We start from the raw sequence: 22,691 nt of genomic DNA on the forward strand, positions 1-22,691 counted from the left end.
GATATTGCTCGTTTTAAAAATAAGTGGTGCTAATGAACTTTCTCTCAGTTAAAAAAACATTTATTTACGACAACAACCATCCGAAAACCATCAAAAATAAATCCTTTACTAAGTCATCATACCTTAGTGTAAATAATCATATATTTGTTATGTCTTTATATTTTATTTACTTTATATTAACAGTTAATAAATTATGCAGTGCTATGAAAGTCTTTAGAAACGATGTAAATATTATTTTTTTTATATTTTATATAAAAATATTTTTATTGTTTCTTTTTCACACTAAAATAACTATTTTTTTGTTTAAATTTGATAATTTTAACCCTTTAATTGCCTAAATCTCGGATCATTATTTTTAAGAGAATTTTTAGATTCGACGTAATGTTTATAAAAATAATCCAATACATTTATAATCGGTTTTATTATCTGGTACATTGATATTTAGATAATAATCTTTCAAGGCTCGACACAACCAAAGGGTTAATTTAATTTTTTTTAAATTCATTAGTGTATTTAATACCAAAAACTGTATATAGTTATTCTGACAAAATGTAATTTTCGCACTGTACCGCAAAAAGCATAGTGTAATCTAGCTGTTTAACCGCAAAGGGCTGCAAAAACAAGGGACAAAAACATTCAGCTAAACACTTAATATCCCTACTACAGCACACCCACCCTACGTCCATCGATTCTCAGCTGTTGAATGTCTAGAACGTAATATGAAAATTCGCGTGCCCGCGGCCCATTCACGCTACTATATAGTAGCCACGTGCTTTTCGCTAAAGCGTCGGTCGCCATGGCAACATCTCGTTTATCACGTCATCGTACTCTTATCGGGGAACTTCACTCGCCCTCTTGGCTTTCCGTTAAACGGCCACAAGTGGAATAAAGGGTGGGGGGTCCTTGTACAAGTTACCCAATTATCTGAATCCCCCCAAGGAGAAATGCATTGGGGGCAGTTTTCAAGTTCTCAAATTTCTAGGTTGAAATTTCGGAATGAAAATTGCTAGTGTGTATGTCAAGTTATCTATCAATACTTTTATTAGTAACAAGCTTGCGAATTTGGATTTTTCATTGTAATTTTGTTCTTAGATATATTGTATAAAAGATACAAATCAACTTTATTGAACCCTTTTAGCGAGTCTTTTGCCACTTATTCCGTCGCAACGATTATGGGTGATAACGAAAAATGTGACTTTTTTAATTATTTAAATTTGTAATATACTAAGTTGTTATAAATGTATATGTTTGTTTGTGATGTCTTTGGATTTTAAAATAAAGTAAACACAGTGACACTAACTACTTGAAACCGCACAAGTTAGTGTTAAATTGTTTTTTATAAACGATTAGATTTACAGTTCGTCACTGTTTTTAGAATATATGAATCGAAATTATTTATATATGTAATGTTTTAAAATATAATTATAATAATATTGTATTTTTTTTCTTTCTAGGTAAGTTTGCTATCAATATTTACTGCTCATATCCAGCGATAGTTAAGTGCATCTTTTAGTAATTTACAATATTATGATCGTTACTGTGTATGCACATTTATATAATTCAATGATAGTGCACCACAAATGGATACTTAGCACCCTACCCTATATTTTAACACCCTGCACCCTACATCAATTCACTATTTACAATAAAAAAAATTCAACATATTATTTTGTCATTCTTAAAATACACCTACTTTGAATTATCTGATGCATGACAAACTCCTGCATTTTTAAACCTCATTAAAAATATATATTCTGAGCTAAAAGCTTTGATAAGCGTCACAGTCGAGCTACCCTCTCCCTCTTTCAATTGTGTGGGAAACAGTGGTGTGCAATGCAATAAGAAAGCTCATTGAAAGCAATCACCATAAACATCGAAAGCACAACAAACTTCCATGGGGTGTAATATCTGGTTGCATATTGTATGTACGAATTGGCAATTTAATATCTTGAGATAAATTCGATACAATGCAAACGTCTCAAATATATCTGACTCATGGATGAATCATTTTTCTGTGATTCATATTTTAGTTAAATTAGATTCTCATAGACAACTTGCCCATTGTATTATTCGCTTTGGTGTTATCTGTTGTTTTGTGATTAAATATTTATTTTATGAACTATATGTTTCTCTTTGTGTTCTTTTCTATGGCCTTACGATTTTCATATTAGAATCGTCTTCTTCCTATCTAACAATGAGTCATCTCCTTCATGTCTGTCTCAATCTATTTTTATGTTGTTGTCCCATGAGCTATATTTAATTTAAAAACGAAGAGAGTAAGCTTTATATAATGCTTTTCGCCATTATTCGTGTGATTTGCATTGTCGTGGTTCTGAAAGTCTTTTTGAAAGACTAAATGTTTACAATATTTTTAAGTCTATGAAAAATTATTAAATAAAAAATAACCAGTTAAATCTAATACAGTTTTTTGTTTGTTATGGAGTGAACCAATTTACACTCAATCAATATGTTATTCATAATTTCAAAGAATTGTTTTCTTGGTCTTGCGTCATAAAATACGTTAAATAATGTTCATTGTACTATAAATATATAGTAGTAAATTATAAAGCGTATTTGAGGCTTGTATTTTAACTTTATAAATACTACATTGTTGTCCTTGAACTCAAAAGGTCGCTTTGTGTTATCTTAACGAACAAGCGGGCAAGTCTATAGCACTGAAAATTTATTTTTGTCCTCCGGCCTAATTCATCTGTAACAATATAAACCTACTTTATATTTAATATTCGTGGCCTTGTCATGTGAAAATATTTATATTTAAAACATATTTTTAAATTACATTTGATCCTAAACTATACATTGCTAAAATAAATTCAGCAAATTCATCTAATCACTTACATCGTAACTAAAGCTATCTATATTACATATAGGAATGGTGTGGTCCGTAACGCTCAGATTACTAACTGAGGTTGCGGGTTCGAGCCCTGGCAGCAAACCTCGAATTTTTATTTTTTTAAAAATGCGCTAATAATAAAAAACCGGCCCCAGCTGCAGTCACATATATTGGTTATAAATTATATTACAAATAAAAAATTATAATTACCGATTCCCAGACTTTTAGTCTGGTGGTTACTTACTTGTAGATATTCATTATATCTGATTGACTTACTCATAAGATACAGATTTTCTCCATTGTAACGCATTGGGCTTATGTCTGTTACGTTACAATGGAAGATTTAATAATAATACATAAATATATAAATCTATTATTTTTCTTCAAGAGTTATAGGTTATTCGATTTAAATTTTTTTAGCATGTTTTCATATTTTAAATTGTCCTACTAGTTTTGAACACATGCGTCTAGTTAGGTTTTTAGAATTTAGCTACGTATCGAAATTTTCTTGCTAAACCCTATAAGTGTATTCCATGCATACATTACCTTCAAAATTAATTTATATACTAGCCGTTTTATTTCAATTTTCATGGAAGATTCTTATCCAAGTTCTCTTTGAAGCATACACTTCGTAGTCGCTTCGTTAATATGTGTTAAATTGCGTCTATATGTATTATTCTTAAAGTCATCTGTACTTTGAGTAATGCCAAACAAGAGGCGAGACCAAAGTATGTGGTTTAATAAATCTTTGAATCAAAATTGTGAAGTCAATTGCTTCGAGTCTGGTTTTATACATGGACGTCGAATCCCCACCACGTACGCTAGTAGGAATAAAAAATAGCGGCTATCAGGCGCGGGTCTTGTGAGTGAGTTAATTTATAAAAGGTTAACTCCTAATAATTGCCGATGATACAATGACAAAAATGCCTGATGTTAGCATATACAATACAAATTATTAATTTGAAATCATATCACCGTTTGATATATATTTTTAAGTACAATTTTATGCTGCTCTTGCCTGTTAACTAACAGCTTTGTGCGCTACTTCTTAAATTTTGTACGCCACCAGCGAATTTTGTTTTAAAAAATAATTATATAGAACGTACGTGTATCGAATCATTCATGCAGTAGATAAATTCAATTTCACTGATATTGCCCATATAAATTATGTTTGATACATTTTAATTGGCCTATACTACATTTGCGTTAACACAGTCAGTTCGAGAGTTTGCGTTAACAGAGTCAGTTTAATTTCATCATTTTTCATAATTGAGAAAGAGATGGCAAGTTTGGGATTACGCCCCTACTATTAGCTCTGAAGCATGAGATATGGATATACTTATCATTACTCCTATTTATATTGTGAACAAATTTATAGGAATAAAAATCATTACTATATTTTTATATTTATCAATCAATCGGAGTAATGATAAGTATGTCGAACGTACTTTATAGCTTATATAACTGTGTTAACGCAAATATAGTAAGTGAAATTATGTTTATTCTAGTGAAAATATAATTCACTTTAAAAGTTGCAGAACGTCCTTTTGTTGTCAAACCCAAAGCTAACCTAACTTGACATTATGAAAGTTATGATAGTTTTTTAGCTTTAATTAGATTTGGGTTTGAACAGTAAATAGACGTTTCGTAACCGAGTTTCAAAGACATTTTAGAGACATTTTTTCACTAATTATCAGTTAAAAAATCACTAATAAAATTTGGTAAAATATGTCACTGATTTATACTTCTGTATAATGTTTCACTACTTATTTAATGGTTATTGACTGTGTTTGCCTTGTCGTATCGTATTAGGTTACCGCCTGTTAATGCTGCAATGGAATAATAACAATAAAAATTTTAATATCGCCGCGGAATGCATTTTTATCACTTGTGTAACATAAAGCATGAAAAAATAATGGTGTTAAGTTCATGCTTCTTCAAAATATCAATTTACGAATCTAATACATATTATATATTTAGCATATATTATAAATCTATCTAATCGTGTGTGCGTCAAATAAATGTGTTAATATATATCAACTAATTAGATATAAACGAGTAGATAACGCGAAACCCTAAATTAATTACAACGATTTCGTGAAACGTGTTCGTGCTATTAACGCGATACGTTTTAAACTGCGCTTTTGCTTCAAAAAACTAATTAATTAAATTTGTACAGTGTGAAACATATTAAATTTTCGTTGTGCCACTTTTCAATGCTGATTTTTTATATTGAAAATATTATAAACAAAAACATTGGACTTGAAAAAATAACATAATATATTGATATAATTATAATATGCTAATGTTAACTCTATAAACTATGAGGTTTTTTTCATTTTAATCATGAAACCAATTTGGAACTTCTATGAGATGTGTTTTCGTTTTTTTTATACCATATCTCTCTTATTTGCAATTCATATGGCGTAAAAAGAATCAGCATAATTATTTGCACGAACATACATTACATATATTGTGTATTCGATTTAATAATGTCGTGTCGTTACGTCATGACAAATGGCCATGACATTTCCTTTTGTGAGGATTCCCTCACGTGGTATCTTGTCATTAGTGTGGGTGGAAAATCTGCTTATAAGAACGAAAAAAATAACATTGTGTTGTTAATGCCATTTTGTATGGTTGTGAACAAAAGGAAAAAAAACTTGCCAACGACCTATCGATGACATCTAAATTTAGTATTATAAAAACATTGCCTTACACACACAAACATATTATTATAATTACAAATAACTGTTTATATTACGTCTAGCCAATGTAGTGTATCCTCTGTTTACCCTTGATTTTATCATAGATCATATTCCCAAGGAAAAACACATCACAACAAAGGCTTCAATTTCCTCGAGTGCTCTGTCTACACTTAAGTGTATAGGAAAATAACGATCGATATGAAAGCTTCAACTAAGTACAGTCTGTCATTAAGGCTTTTAATGGAAAGCCTTCAACTTTTGACATTTTACGGTACACGACAATCATGTGTCACTTTACAGCAATTTCGCCCCAATTCCGAGTCGTAAAATATTCATTGGTTCACAATTTAACATCGGCTGGCTTGCTAGAAAATTAAAAATGTACCAGGTAAAGCAATTTTAGAAAGCCATATTTAGTATCTTTCTGCATACATATTTTATAAGTTAAATGGCTGCTTGTATCTTTGTACTTTCATAATTTATACGGCTTATATTTAGAAAAAAATTGAAAAGTCTCACTCTTCTCTATATATGTATTTGTTCAGAAACAGATGATCTGGTGCCTAAAACTATAATTAAGTTTGGGATATATTTTCACTACAAAAATTATATTTATAGTAGTGAAAATGTATCTTACGATTTATACTTGAATATCTTCTGCGCTACGCGTTCATAAATTCGCGTTGTTAATTGCATTTTACGCTCAAAAACTAATGTTTTTATAAATCATTTAAATATATGTCTGCTAGTTATTATTTCACGCTACCTGCTCATAAATTAGCGCTTGTTAGTGTAACTCATGTATTTTCAAAATTCAGATTAAAATTGTGATAATATATGAAACACAAAAACAATGATAGGCGTCGTGTTTCGTACGTTTTAAATTATTATTTTTAGATTAACTATTTATTTTGTTTATACGCATTTTATTATTTTTTCCTATAAAGTATTGCTATATAAAACTATGCACTAATTCAGTGGTTCTTAAAGTGTGGGTCGCTACTACAAAACTTTATTAATTTTATTTTTTATTTTATAAAATGTGCTTGTTAAATATTGACATAGAGCAATTTAAAAAATCTTGAATTAAGCAAAGCGCCGATAATTAAAAAAAATAAAAATGAATGAAAAATATAAAAACGGATTAGATAACATTTTTAGAAACAAAAGTTAAAAATTTAAAAATCGTTAGTAAATTATTTTTACAGAAAGACAACTCGCATTATTACTTTTTTACAATTAGCTATAGAAATATAATAAATCAACTACTAGAAGAAATGCATATATTTTTTTTAATATTTTTAAAAAGTAAACATGGTTATTTTTTGCCACTAAGATTCAGTAAACTGATAATATATGTTAAATGATGTGCTGGTTAATCTTCCTATCATTGTTTATATAATCAAATATTATTATTAACTATAAAATTGCATCAAACCTATTTATAATATTAAATAATATTTATACTAAAAAAATAATATTATAAATAATTTCAATGTAGAACATTAAGTATTTTTGAAGTAATTAAATAAGTAGCATAGTAAATTGTAATCGATCATAAAAATGCAATTAATAATGATTTATGAGTATTTTGCTAAAACAAGTTTCAATAATACTTTTTTTTAAATACTGCATTAAAAAAATACTAATAATATAACGTAGTATGTAGTTTTTTTTTAGGAATATGTATATGGGATAAATTCTATCTAATTTTATTTAAAAATAGATCTTGTAGATATTCAAAATAATAAAAAAAATCGTGGTTTTGCCAAAATAAATCTTAGAGATAAACGTAAAAAAATGAAATAGACGTTCTAAATTAAAGATTAAAATAAAATTAAAATAAATTTAAAATTATTTGTCTTTATATTTTTTTGTAATTTATTTGCCGTTGTACTTTTAAACATACTGCTAAAAAAAAGATCTTCCCTACCCTTTCATTAATAAGTTAACTTATACACATTTGTTAATTTATTAGTATACACCTGGGAGTAAGTTAATTATTATTAATAAATAGGAACAATAATAATTATTTATGTTGCTATTTATTTATTATTATTTTATATTGCAAAAAAATCAAAGATTTTCAACGTTTTATTGTTTTTATTTATATTACTACTTTTTTGTATTGGTATGTTTTAACAATTTATTTTAAAACTTTTCTATTATAAAATTTCATAAATTTATTTTATATATTATTCGGTTTTTGTCAATTTTTTAAATATTAATTCAGAGGCTCTTAATATTTTTTATTAAATTAATATAAAATATTTTTTTGCTACGTTTATTTTCTCGTACTCTTTAAATTATTAGTATTATTTTCTATATAAATATTTATTAAGATAGTTATGTATGTAAATACATAACTATCTGGGGTACATCAAAACAATGAACCAACCGCCGTACATGTACGGCGATACCACTCAAAGGAATAATATTATATCCGCTATCTGCTGTTGGAATGGCAGCTATTTTAAAAATTAAAAAATCATTACTTCGTTTAAAAATAAATTTGAGAAAAAAGTATTTGCAAAATATAGATTTTAATTTAAAAAAAAATTTTCATTTATTTTTGTCATTCATATTGGTTTTTAGAATACAATAATTTGTATCATACAAAATGCTCTAAAAATAGATATTGATAATACATCAGCTGCTTAGCTAGCTGGATTCACTATTTTAAAATGGTGGCTATTTAAAACACTAAAAATTAGTAGCTCCGTTAAAATAAATCTTAGAAACAAAAGTAAAGAGTTAAATTTAAAAAAAAAAAATTTCCAGTTTTATTTTCCCATATTTAATTTATTTTATAAATATAAATAAAATCAAATATTTTTATACATGATATTTTTAAATTGACTTAATTTACCAATATTATCTGTATTACTTCAACGTTTATAGTTTTGAATATTTTTATTATTGCATATTAAATATTTTTTATTTCGCATATTATAGGACTTTTAAGGGAGGAAATAGCGTAGTCCGTAACGTCTCAGACTAATAACTCTGAAGTTGCGGGTTCGTGCCCCGGTAGCGGCACTTGAATTTTTATTTTAAGAAAATGCGCTAGTACAGCTGCAGTGACATTTGTTGATTATAAATTATATTACACACAATAATTCATAATTATTAATGTAGATGTCACCGATTTGCAGACTTTCAGTCTGGTTGTTAATACTTGGTATTCATTATATCTGATTGACTTACTCAGTTGGTACAGATTTACCCCGTTGAAACGCATTGGTCATATGGCTTTCAGGTTACAATCGAAGATTTAATAAAAATAAATAAATAATAATACGAAACTCTGCTTATAATATACACCTGAAAGGCAACTAAAATAATGTTAACATACAAAAAAATGCTTTTTTTCTGTTGCGAATATATGTACCTACATATGTCGTAACAACTGATAATCTTTGCGTAGAAATTAGTTGCGAAAGACTCGCTAAAATGGCCGTAAAACTAACAATTACTTTTAATTTGTTTTATTATACAAGATCGTTTTTTTTCTTAATGAAATATAACAATAAACCATAACTGGTCTGCGTACATTATCATAAAGATAAGGGTCATTACCAAATATATTTGTCTAACAAGTACCAGACACTTCATCCCAAGATTTCATAATATTGAGATATCGTCAAATGTACCGATTTTGCTCTATATCGAATTATCGAAATTTGTCAGATTGACATTGGACTTTTTATTTTAATGTATATGAACCCATATCACTTTTTTTATACACTTCGGCCCACCACTTCGCTTCCGAAGTTCAACCGAACTCTCACAGGTGGAGCTACACCGAATCGACCGAGACTATACTAATGAAAATTAAAGCGTTCAATACCATGTATAGCTCCAACATAATAAATAGTCAATTTAAAAACTCATTGTATAATGTATTTGTAGATATATGAGTTTGATCATATATCACACCACATTTTCGTTCTCAGTGTTATTAAATCACAAAATATGCCAAGTCATTAATTGCGCATTTCCTGTTATGGTTAGGGGATATTTGTGTTGTTATAATAAATTCATTATTTATATTGGTAATACGAACTTCAAGTCGGGGTCACCAGTTAAGGAATATATTTTGCACTGTTCTTGACTTTGAACCGTTCACTTTAAATTATTTTAAACTGAACACGCCTGCCATACTTTTACAATACATTTTTCTACACATACTAATATTCACTCGCTTTATCGCGGCTAACATTCCAGCTTATGTTTACATTAGCATTTTCTTCCAACGTTAAACAATGACACACTCAAATACATATTGTATAATAGGAGTTGCTCAAATATCAAATAATACGGCTCGTGAATCGTTTGACACAAATATTCTCGAAGCGAATTACAAGACAAACATCATTATAGGCTCTTACGACCTTTTCATCGTGCATTCTCAAATATCTAGTATCTTGTCCGCTTTTCCCCAGACGCAGTTTTCGGGAATCGATAGCCGAGCTATTGTAGCGCCTCTGTCGGCCAGACGCGGAAACGAACCGCAATTAAATACCGATTACGTGACACGCCATACTACAATTTGGATTTCCTGTACTGTATTCCGATGGACGATGGGTGTTTCTGTTATTCTTTGCATTGTCTTTCTTGTATTAGTGAACTACTGGTCATAAGAAGAAAATTTCTCGTTTGAATGGACCACCTATCGTTTCTTATTACCTCTTGCCAATGTATTGAATTAATATTTCAGTGTATTTATTAGGCCAGTATTACTTAAACTTTGAAAAAATAAAAATTGCAATAATTTAGGTTTTATTTAAAATTTTAATTATTGCTTAACAGCCAAATTACGCAGTTTATATTTAAACGCAATTTAATATTCCATGAGATGAAATCTTTTTTTTTTCGATAAATCCTAACTGGGATAGATAAGGCTTTATGTATATATTTTTACACATATTTCGCAGACCAATATATGATGAGTAGCACTGCATTAAGCGTAGTACGCATTTGCGTAGTACGTCGGACGTTACAAAAATCAACATGTTTTGTGCAAGGAAAATAAGATAAATTTTTGTAAAATTACACACAAATAGATCATTTGCATTTATGATAGTGTTGATTGTGTTTCTGAAAATTTTGTTTATTGCTTTACTTTTGATTAAACAAAATATTTTTTTCGTATATTAAAATCTTACCTTTGTTGTAACTATTTGTTTATACCGTAAATGAACAATAATAATATGTATTATTATTTATAATCAATAGATGTGTCTTTACAAATATGTCGTTTTAATAAATAAAAATTAGAGTCTGCTGCGGGAATTCGAACCCGTGGATTCTGGGTTGTCTGTCTAGTGCCTTACTGACTACAATATTAAAACATTGTTTTTTTATCAAAAAGTTTATATTTCAAAACCATACAATTGTATTGTTTTGTAAATAAAATATTGTATTCACATAACAAAAAATAATTGAATTGATTATAATAGCTTTTAAAATAAGAATCGTAAATATTAGACAAATAAATTTAAAATATAAAAAAATATTATATTGATTGTATATACGTGTAAAGGTGTAACATACATATTTACATCTCTTTCTTACTTATATATATTAATGAAAGACATAGCGCTTCACTAACTGTGATTTCTAAATCGAGTATTGCTGTCGGTTTCTCACTGTCGCGAGGTACCGCAGCTAGCTTCTGATTCGAATATAGGTGCTACGTTTTTTTTTTTTATCAAATCTTCCTTTGTAACAGGCGTAAGCCCAATGCGTTACAACGGGATAAGATATAATGAATACCTACAAATAAGTATTAACCACCAGACTTTTCAACCTGGTGGTTAATTCATCGGTGATATCTATATAAATAACTATAATTAGTTATCAAAAATCTAAAATATATGTTACATAATATTTATAACTCATTTGTAAAAATGTTAATGCTACAGATGTTTTTAACTTTTTGGAAAAATTCGTTAGTTAAACATTCATTATTTTCATTAATTATTAAATAAACACTAAAAAAATAAAAAACATGTGTTTTTTAAAAAAGCACTTGCTCTTAATGTTTAAATTATGTGTATCACAAGTTTTCAATAAAAATTTGGCCTCTTTTAGTTTATATTATAAGCAATTATTCTATGAGATGGAATAACATTTTTTCGATATTTTTTTTCCAAAATCTATGGCTTAAAAAATATCAACTACTTTCACGCCAAATTAAATTTTTCTATAAAATTATATGGATCTTGTTTTTTTAGATTTTTAATTGCACCTTAGCAGCTCTCAACAATTCCGCAGCTCAAAGCTACGCATCAACGGCTCTTAAAGTAAATCAAATTGATACTATTAAATATAGTAAAAAAAAGTTATGCTAATTTATATTATATCAAAATAATGCACACAGGCACGTGTCATGACGCATATGCGCAATAAAGCTCACATTATTTTTTTAATGACGCATATATGCGTCAACGGCTCTTAACGGTAATAAACTGTTAAAATAGTGTAAAATAGATATATATTATATCATCAAACGCATATGCGCATTAAAAGCTCACAACATTATTTTTTTAATGACGCGTATATGCGTCAACGGCTCTTAACAATAAAAAGTAATCTGCCCATATAGTGTAAAGTAGACATAAAATATATTATCAAATATAGTGAAAAACAAATTGTTTTTGCTTACTCCCATCAAAATAATGCACATAGCTACGTGTCATACCGTAAAAAATATACTAATAACTAAAAAAAATAATTTACTATAGCAGAATTCTTGTACAATGTAGTTGGCAGTTTAACATTATTATTGTACGATAAATCTTGGGTTAAAAAAATACCAGCGTTGCCATAAAATCATAAAATAATTTCGCGTTATGTGGCTAAATTAATTCTAAAATAGACATCATCAAAACTTTTCCTAGATAACATTATTTATATGGATCTATTTTTTAGATTTTTGAAATGATAAAAGTGAACTTTTATATTAAATAATGCTACGGAAACTACTAAAAATTCAAGTTTTTCCCATGAAAATTATATAGTTTTAACTCATTCGTAAAATTTCTAACAAAAATGCTTAAAATTCAAGATTTTGCGATTAACTTGAAACAACTATATATTAGGCAAATGTTTTTAACATTCGTTAAAAAAATCGTTTTTAAAAAAAAAACAAAAAAATTAAAACATGTGTTTTTAAAAAAGTGCAGTAGTCGAAAAATGTAGATCACAAGATTATGCTGTTAAAATATATGTGAAATTCTCTAAATCGTATTTCTCAATTTTAAACGACGCATATGCGCCTTAGTAGCTCTCAACAATCCGGCAAGCAAAATAACGCATAAATGCGTCAACGGCTCTTAACGTAGATACAATTGATATTATTAAATATTGTAAAAAACAAATTGTTTATGCTAAATCTCATCAAAATAATGCACATAGGCACGTGTCATGACGCATATGCGCATTAACAGCTCACAACAATAAAAATGTAATGACGCATATATGCGTCAACGGCTTTTAACGGTAATAAACTGTTCAAATAGTGTAAAATAGATATATAGTATATCATCAAACATTGATTTTATTCATAGATATCTATTAAATGAACTTTAGGTACTTTAATAAATCAGAAATATTTAAGATTTAATCAACATACAATAATTTGAACACATAAAATGCGCGGCTAAAAAATCTTGCCATATTTTAATCATTCTAATTAAATTTAATAAGCCTTTGCTCACCAACTCTCTTATGATCATTATCTATAAATCGATGTTAGAAAAAATGTTATTTACTCCCTGAAGCAAATACTATAGATCTTATAAAAAATATACTGTTTCCCATCTTAGTGATAACGGTCCGGCAATTATTGCCAAGGCAGAAAAAGCCGATATATCTGATGTTGGCAATCAAAGTGTTACTTTGTACTGCGGGACTAGGATATACAAGTAAAATAATAAATCTTTTAATAATTAAATTATATATTATACGAGCACTTATTTGCTAATAATATATTTTATTTAAATATGTAATATATAGTTTATAAATATGAACAGTAAATTTAGATTATTTTATTTCCATAATATAGCAATTCATCATTGATATGTATCGTTGAATAATTTACACATACGACTTTGCCAACCGTATCTAGATTTGCTATACCGTGACTATTTTATTTAATTAAAATGATCGATCGATCAATTAATTGAATTACTTACAATGGCCATAAATCATAATCCATAACTAATGAATCTTGAATAATGTGGGTCACATTATTTTTATATATATAACATTTATATATAATAATTATAGTGTGTAGAATATTACACCAATATAATCGGTGCAAAAAAATATGTTTTTAAAACCATAAAAAAATGACCATTGTAATTTTTAGTACTATAAAAAACATGATTTATATATTTAGAGAAGCAGTGGATGCTTCATAAAAGAAATACATTAGCAGCTTTTAAAAATAGATTTGTTTTGCCTTCCTGTATATTTTAATGGTTTGGGATGATAAATTAAAAATTAACATATATGACACTTTACAAAAACTCATTAGCAGCAGTCGCTTAACTAATGGTGCGTCATATTATTTGTATATTTTTAATATTTTTTAATTAATATGTTTCATAATAATATTTCGTAAAAAGAAATACCATAATAAAAAAAGCAATTGTATCGAATTAAATTGCTGTTTTAAAATTCAAAAATATTGTACTTTTGTACACATCCGTTTCCAAAATCGTGTTGAGGTCAAATTGAACACTTGCAAGTCTCACGTGCCAATTCTAATTGTTCGACACAATATTTTAGAATTGACCCCGATTTCGAGGCTGAACTTTGGAATTTCATATAGCGACTGGTATAAACTAAATGTTATTCGAATAAACATGATACAATTTTAATTAAACTTTAATTAAATCTTACAACCGGGTCAACACAATCAACAACCACTAAATAAAAAGTGAGATACAGACTGAATCAAAGGCTGTAAATTAGTGGTAGTTATTTAATTAATTATATACTAATATTATAACACAAATGATTGATTGTAATAATATAATACAAGACAAGATCATTTTATTTAATTATGTGCTTTATATGGAATTCATTAGTCACTGGCTTATCGTGCTTGCACTTATGATAAATTAAACCAATATATAAATGTGATGACATGCAGCCGTTCAATATTATGAATTAAAACAAGGCATTATTCACAAAATGCAGATGAAAGTAATTATTGAAACTATGTATAAAGAAGTCTGTATTTATGTCTCGACAGTTGTTTAAATTTCAGTCAGACATAAGCTACCATACATATTTTTATAATCTACAAGCAAAATATTTATTTAATATAGAATAGAGCACATAAACGACGCAAAGTTAATGGGTGGGCAAAAGTGCATGCATGCAAAACAAAGGTAGTGCTTAAATGGCGAGATAACAGGAGTGCTATTACTGTTGACTTTCAAAAACACGCGATAAGGGCTTACAATTGTTTGCTTTCTCTTTCATATTTTATTTGTGTAAGTTATTTAGGGATCGCCATTAGTTCGTGAGTTATAATAACCACCAGTCGAAGAAGTAGTTCTATCTTGGGACCACTGTTGTTTCTAATATTCATAAAGATAGACATGGCCATTATAAATTATAATTTTATATACATACCGATGACTTAAAGATGTTTAAAAGCGTCCGAACTATTTCTGACTCAAATATCTATATCCTGTCTTTTTCTAGATCTTAATTGCAAGTAAAGTTTTCTTGGAATTGCGTTAGAAAGGAAGTGAAAAGTCTTTTAAGACGTATTTATGTTTCACTTGGATTATCTTGATACAGTATCCTTAATTTAGAACCCTAACAAGGTCAAACATTATCTCATTATTGAGTTGCTACTATATGTGGGAGTTCACTCACTATACTTTATTCTATCCTAGCGCCTTTTTATTAGGATTTGTTGTGCTCTAGTAAGCTTTTCTTAGTTCTTATAATCTATAAATATACCTAAGTATGTACATTACAAGAAGAGGTTCGTTTGAAATGCGATATTCGATTTGACCGATATACATCAGAGATAAAATGTGTCAGCTCCTATTACTGCTTCAAAGAGATTTGAACGCTTTTGACCTCAGCGCTAAGCGTATTCTCATCCATGGAGATGAAAAGATGTTATCTTAATTGTTGTAGAAGTTTATATATACTTTTTAATTGAATTTTAATATCAATGGGATGTATTTATTAAAATATTATGTTAATTTTAACTTTAAAATAGTTGGCTTTAATATTTTCTATAATATTACATTTAATTGACAATATAATAGAGATCAATTCAGTTTAATTGGCAAACTATTATTGAGATTGCTAGATGGTGCTGATTGAATTATTGCCTATCACAGTATTATAAATGTAAATACTCGCAGAAAAGCTCAAAAAGTCATAGCTGCTGCTGAGCGTTGTCGTGCAGCAATCAGAAATTTTATCTGACGGTGCACGCTTTATATGTTTATAATAAACTTTATTATATAAATTATTTTAAATATGGTTTGTCTAATAATGTAAATAATATTCGTATCTATTATCGACGTAGTACTGCATTTTTGTACTCTTAAAGTCGTATTAAAAACCATATTCCGCGTAGCTCTGCTTATTTTGACTATGAATTATGAAGAAGTGTAGCATTCCTTCCAGCTGTCTGATCAATGTCGATAATTCGGGGTGGAATCAGACTTTTTGTTATAGTCTAAAACAGGCTTTATAACGGTTTGCATAACATCAGGTACTGTGGGATCATGTTTTTTGGTACTTTGCTGTTTTGATATTTTAGTGCATTTATTCGGCGAAGATATTTAACACCGACCGTTACTTTTGTTAAAGCTCTGTGTTTTAATGCATATAACTTTTGACGAATTCTGTTTAATAAAAGTTCGCTCGGATACGCAACATCGTTTGTTTATGCCGACGAAAAATAAAAAAATCATAATTATAATAAATTAAATATTTTTTATTTTTTATATAATTAAAATATGTTGTTTCATATTCTATCTTAATCAATAATTAACTTGTAATTTAGAAATTATTTTGAGTAATTTGTCAAACCAAAAGTATTAAAAAATATAATTGACAATGTCTAAAAAATTAACCTACTTTTCTTAAGAGATTCATAATTTTATCCTGTACTCGTGGCAAAATGTTAAAAATTGCTATACATGCATATGTTGCTACGGTGTAATAGTAAGACCTTAGCATAATAGCAATTAACGATTTGAAACGCAAAATGCCTCACGATTCAGACAGTCTATGTTTTTAATAATTATGCAGTTCTGACATCCGTCAATTTAATTTCAGTAATTTCAACTACATATAAAGTCGTTTATTATCGACAATCGATAAGTCTTCAACTCAAACCCTCAGTCACACAATGGTATATATAATAAACTCACGTGAAACATCAGCTTTCTGTTTTCAAACCATCAACTTTTATTCCATATATCATTTATGACATTTCTGTCTTTCATAAATTATATATTTTGGCATGACTTGAGCGAAAATATATTAAATTTTAATGAGTGCTATATTCTTATCATTGATGCAAATAACTTTCCTTTACATAATATAGTTATACTATACGCAAAATTTCATTATTTCGCAATATATATTATATATCTATTAAGTGTATTTTTAAAATTAACCAGACGGTTAATCATCTATTCAAAATCCCTTGAGAATTTACGTTAACGTCTTTACTGTGCCTAACGAATTCCTACGCTTACCTCAAATTAATTCTGAAAATATTAAAGTCACCTCTAACAATTAAAGCCACCTCTATAACACTAACGTTGTTTAGTATGCCTGCTATTATATAATTTCTCGGTGTAATGTTTGCGTTTATCCCTTCCCTTTTGAGGTTAACGTCTCGAAGTATACTTGACCCACATAAACTTCAACTTACAATGTTTACTTTATCGTAGCGGCTGAAAATATATCAGTTTATGTAAATTAGCACAAGTTAACTTGTATGTAATGTTAATAAGCTGCATCAGTCAACTTTACTAATTGAATAATTTTAAGCTTAAATCTCACATTAGTCAGGGATTCTCTATATTCTAGATTGATAGCTGATTCATCAGTATCAATACAAATTTCTGAACAAACAACAAAAAAATCGCATCAACAAAAGTTGATGTATAATCATATCTAATGTTACTATTAATTTCTGGGAAAAATAAGGTCAGCATCTTTTTTTATAAAAAACTAATGATTGATTTATTTTTGCTATTATTGTAAAATTAAATTTATTCAATATGTGTGTTTTTTTAATGTAATTAACATAGTTTTAAAAAAACAATTATGAATGTGTATTGCATTAAATGTTAAAAGTAAAGTAACTACATGTCCATATTTAAAGGCTACTGTCCGATTTTATTGCTCTTGATGTGAATTTTTGACTTGTGTAAAATGTTAATTCTATTTGCGCTCTTTTAATGAACAAAATTCGTTTTTAAAGTATATATTCCGATATATTTTAACTACTCGAAAGTTTAGAATCGCACGGTCATAGTGTGAATGCTCAAATATACCTCTTACCAATCGTTCACATTACAACGGCGACGGCGTGATTTTCTTTCTTTTGACAAGAATTTTTGCTCTCTTTTTGACTTCTCAAAAGTCGTAAAATCATGCCGTTGCTGTCGTAGTGTGAACGACCGGTAAGAGGTATACCAAGCGTTCCCACAATTGTATTCCTTTTAGCATAAACTATTGACTTTTGTGACGCAAAAATAGTATTTATGCTCTCCCATTGGTTTAGTGTGTATTGTCTAATTCTCACATTAGAAATCGTAAAATCATGCCGTTGCTGTCGTAGTGTGAACACTCAGTTGTCCGGATTATATACGTACATTTTCCGGACTCAAAAACTGACTGATGTGTACTAAAATTGAATTCTTGCCATTTTAAACTTCCAGTTTGAATACATGCTTTTTATTAAACCGAAACATTTTATTTTATAATCTTATGAAGCTTTTTTTAATACTAGAAAATATTTACAATTTTGCATTCTTACACACCGGAAACGGGTCAATATATATTATAATAATTAAAATTGCATGATTTTTGCCACTAAAATGAACGATTCTATTTATATGAATAGATTGACGCGATGTTCATTATTTTTTTTATTTTTTTTTCAATAATATATTTTTTTCAAAATCGTTAATTCTGTTTTGTAGTGTATTAAAAAAATATTATTCATTAAAATATGCAATAATAAAAATCAATTTTTCGCGCTACGTATTAATAAATTTGAGTTTTGCGCTCTAACCCCCTATTTTTTGTTGGTGCAACTCACAACTCTTTTACTAAATTATTTTCAATAATAAATTTTAAGCGATTTAAAAAATCGTAAATATTTATCCTCAACATAAGATATATATTTTTTGCTATTGTATAATTTATATTACTATCTCTATACTTTTATAATTCGGTCACACTATTTTTTTTTATTGCGAAAATATTCACAATTCTGCATTTTTACACACAGGAAACGGGTCAATTTATATTACAGTACTAAAATTTACATTAACACGATTGCTAGTTACATTTTTAAATTGCATGACTTTTGCTATAAAGAGTAATGGTTATATATATATAAAATTATGCGCTGTTTAGTAACTTTTTTTCATTAAATAGTTTTTTCAGATATTGCCAATTCTGTTTTTATAAAATCTGCAAAATTACGTTTTTCAATACATTTGCTTGAACATAATATTCTAAATCGTTTATGATTTATTTTAATATACAATAATAAAAATACATGTTGCACGCTATTCACTCATAAATCTGATCTTTTCGCTCTGGGCTTCATTTTTTATTTATTATAACTTTCAATTCTTTATTTTGCTTAGTTATTTTTATTTATTGATATTTCATTAGTGAATTTTAAAAACACTAATTTTTTCTTTTGTATAATAAATAATTTATAATAAAAAAGTGTATTTGTAACACGTATTTGTGACACGTATATATTTTATTTATCTTAATAGTAATAAACCTAATATTCTTTTGGCCCAAAGATTTATGTTTTTTTACATACATATATAGTATTATAAACTTAAATTAATAAAATTGTTACAATATTTATAACAATAAAAAACTAATAAAACATTTTAATCAATGCTTATATTTACATATTATCAGTGTGATAAAATGTAATCCATGCGAATTTATTCATTGATAAAACTGCACGTCATGTAAAGTCGTAAAAAGATAACATCTATTATAAAAAAATCATATACATACAGCATTATATTATCTAATTTTGTTCTCAATGAAAAGCATATTTTATTCTTAATCAAAATGTCAATGTTTATAAAACGTAGGTTTTAATATAATATATAAGTAATAGATACTTGTTGATCAGACACGCGAAATCGCGGTAGCGGACCGTAATGTGTTTAAAGTATGTTTCTTGATTATATTGAAGATATAGTATAACTTTAGCTTACTTGTTACATTGTTACTGGACATTTTATCTAAAAATAAACAAAGCGGTACTCGAGAAGCTTCAATTGCTTTTACATGCCATAAAATTCCACATCAAAGCAATGAAATGAGGAGTATGCAATTAGGCGAAGGCGAGAGTGCCCAAACACTTACCCACCTACCGATAAAACGTCTTCGTGAAATTTTTGTCGGACCTCCTTCAGTTTGATAATGAAGTGGAAAAGAGCCGAGGTTCATGAACCGAAAACTAATTTACGACTGTGGTGTGTATGTGTAGCTCCATCTTCATTTGCGGCTTCCCAAAATGGAAAGATGGAGGGAAAAAATGAACAAAGGCGTTCGAGAGAAGATGACGAATGGGGTCATTCGAATGTCCGTATATCATGGAAGAGACCACCTTGGATACCTATTTTTTTAAGGTTCGAGGAATACCTTGGGAACTAAATGGATTGCTATTGATGTTACTACATTCCAACACGTGTTAATATGTTTGATATTACATATTTTTTATATCAAAAACGAACGACTTGAAAATATTTACCCTGAGCCGCAAGTGAAAAATATTTTCTCAGCTGCTGTCTAGCAAACGGGTGTTGTATTATAAAAGATGTTACAATATAAATTGATTTTTTTATCGTGATTACAAATATTTTCTTATGAACCAATAAATATTTGCTCATCGTTATAACATGCTTATTAAATTTAATATTGCATATAGTGGATTACCATTTAAGTAAAGAAAAAATATTGCTCTTTTAGGAGTAATAATATAGGATCATAGAAAGAGAGCCATCAGATTGAATGTGCTCCTCTGAAACATCCAAAAACTTGGTACAAAGTGCACGTCGAAGCGAAGTCCAGAATTGTCCGATTCAAATTTACTATTGCATTGTCTTTGTTGTGAACAATGGCATGAATAATCCACTTTGTTGCCGTAAAGTTGCTATGGCACTCCCACGCCAGTTCGGGATAACCATATAAAGCGAACTGGAAATTAATCTGGTCCTCGAGATGAAAATGAACAATGCTCTTAAAACGTTTTAAATTCGTTACGACCGCTTCTTTGTTCGGTCACGTAGAACGAGTTAACTCGTTGCCGATATGTGCACATCAAGTATGCGTTACCTATACGAATGTTTACCTGCTTTAACCGTGACCCATTTTATGAGGAAGCGTAAAGGAAAACGAGAGTGAAGAAAAGAAGCACAACTTCGTCCGGAATAAATTCTTCGTATTCATCATATTCGTGACAGGATCATGATTTATATTATATTATCCTGACCTCTTCGAATGTTTCTCGGAATTATAATATCTAGATTAAGTTTTCCTAAATTTTCTCAATCTCACGGATGAATATCATAATGATTAATTACACTTATCCCTCGATTTACACGGTTAAGATTTTTTAACGCATGTAGCGCAGCGATGTTAATAGCTTATTATAACTACTAGTACTTGACTTACATCTTAAACTTCTCTCACTGCCCATGCAGTGTATCATTCATGCAATACCGACTACCCAATTGAGCGCCCGGGAGAAAAATCTTCAATAACATATTTAGTACTACGGGGGATAGGGGACCGCACACCCGGCCGTTACAAGCTGGGTGCCCACCCGAAGGGTTGGACTTTGATGTGATTGTACATGTACTTATACCTCTTATCTTGGATTGCTTTTTGAAATTCACTCGTGTCGCAGAAGATATTTCTCGTTTACTTTAAACGTTAAAAATTACACGTGAATATTATTTACACAATATTTACTGGAACGTATCTTCTGCGTAAATCGAAAAATGAACATACTTCGAATAGCTAAAACAATGCTCCTATTATGTATTATGATATATTCCAGCTACAATAAAACAATAACAAGATCCAACCGAGCGTTTGTTTACGACTTCCTAGAAATGAGAATTAATCGAAATATATTGAATACATATTTCGTCCAGCGAAAGCACAAAAACAAACCACTTCTTAATTCATGTCATAAGCAATAAAATCACACTTACGCCTAATCGAATTCAATACTTAACAACCTTGTTATTAAATCGTGTATTTTGTCAGTCAGGAAAATTATTTCTATCGAACGAAAAAATAGACTACAAATAGATAAATTAATATTTCCTTTGTAGTTATGATATTGAAGTTTTATGGTATAATTCTTTATCATAGCTACGATTATGTAGAACAATTTTAATTTCACTTATTTTAATAAAGAGAAAATAAACTAAATCAATATTTATCAATTGTTTCACGTTATTTTATATTCGCCTATTCAATTTTTGCTATCTTTCATGTAGTAGATACGTTTTTATTACTTAAGAAAGAAAATTAAAAATCTCTAACTGGCTGTCTATTAACTAATTTTTTAAATTCCTGTTTTAAAAATTAAATTGAATAAAAAATAACTAAAAAAAAAGTAATCTGTATCCAAATAAAAACGTCTGAGGTGACCTTTTTTTACCAAACAATTTGCGACGCACGACAGTTTTGGAAATAACGTTTACCGATAATAAATGGTGGGCCTTTCCATCATTTTCTTTCGTTTAACGAACGAATTCTGTGAATTTCGGTCTTAGTATACACCGCCGAAATTTTTTTTAGAATACGTAAAAGCATTTTTTTGTTGTGAAGATGCGTCTTAT

General features: G+C 28.5%; 1 protein-coding gene and 1 long non-coding RNA gene across 5 annotated transcripts in view; one reads left to right on the forward strand and one right to left on the reverse strand.

Moving 5' to 3' along the window:
• The window catches only part of LOC148231558 (uncharacterized), an 85,880-nt gene that overhangs the window by 41,708 nt on the left and 21,481 nt on the right, over window positions 1–22,691 (forward strand). The window contains exon 2 of one of the 4 annotated variants that reach the window (XM_088193059.1): window positions 1,455–2,387. The exons of the other annotated variants lie outside the window; for them this stretch is intronic. Coding sequence (XP_088049185.1) covers window positions 1,455–1,458 — 4 coding nt within the window. The 3' untranslated portion in view covers window positions 1,459–2,387. Of the gene's footprint in view, window positions 1–1,454; window positions 2,388–22,691 lie in introns of those variants that run through there. 4 annotated transcript variants of the gene reach the window in all.
• Window positions 3,179–6,699, reverse strand: LOC148231562 (uncharacterized). Its single transcript, XR_015810784.1, has 2 exons — window positions 3,999–6,699; window positions 3,179–3,876 (listed from the first exon to the last, which is right to left on the reverse strand). It is a non-coding gene; the product is annotated as an uncharacterized LOC148231562 (long non-coding RNA).

The sequence above is a fragment of the Plectrocnemia conspersa genome, unplaced genomic scaffold (genome assembly GCF_051122295.1).
Source record: "Plectrocnemia conspersa isolate PC_06_02 unplaced genomic scaffold, ASM5112229v1 ptg000009l, whole genome shotgun sequence".
NCBI lineage: Eukaryota > Metazoa > Arthropoda > Insecta > Trichoptera > Polycentropodidae > Plectrocnemia > Plectrocnemia conspersa.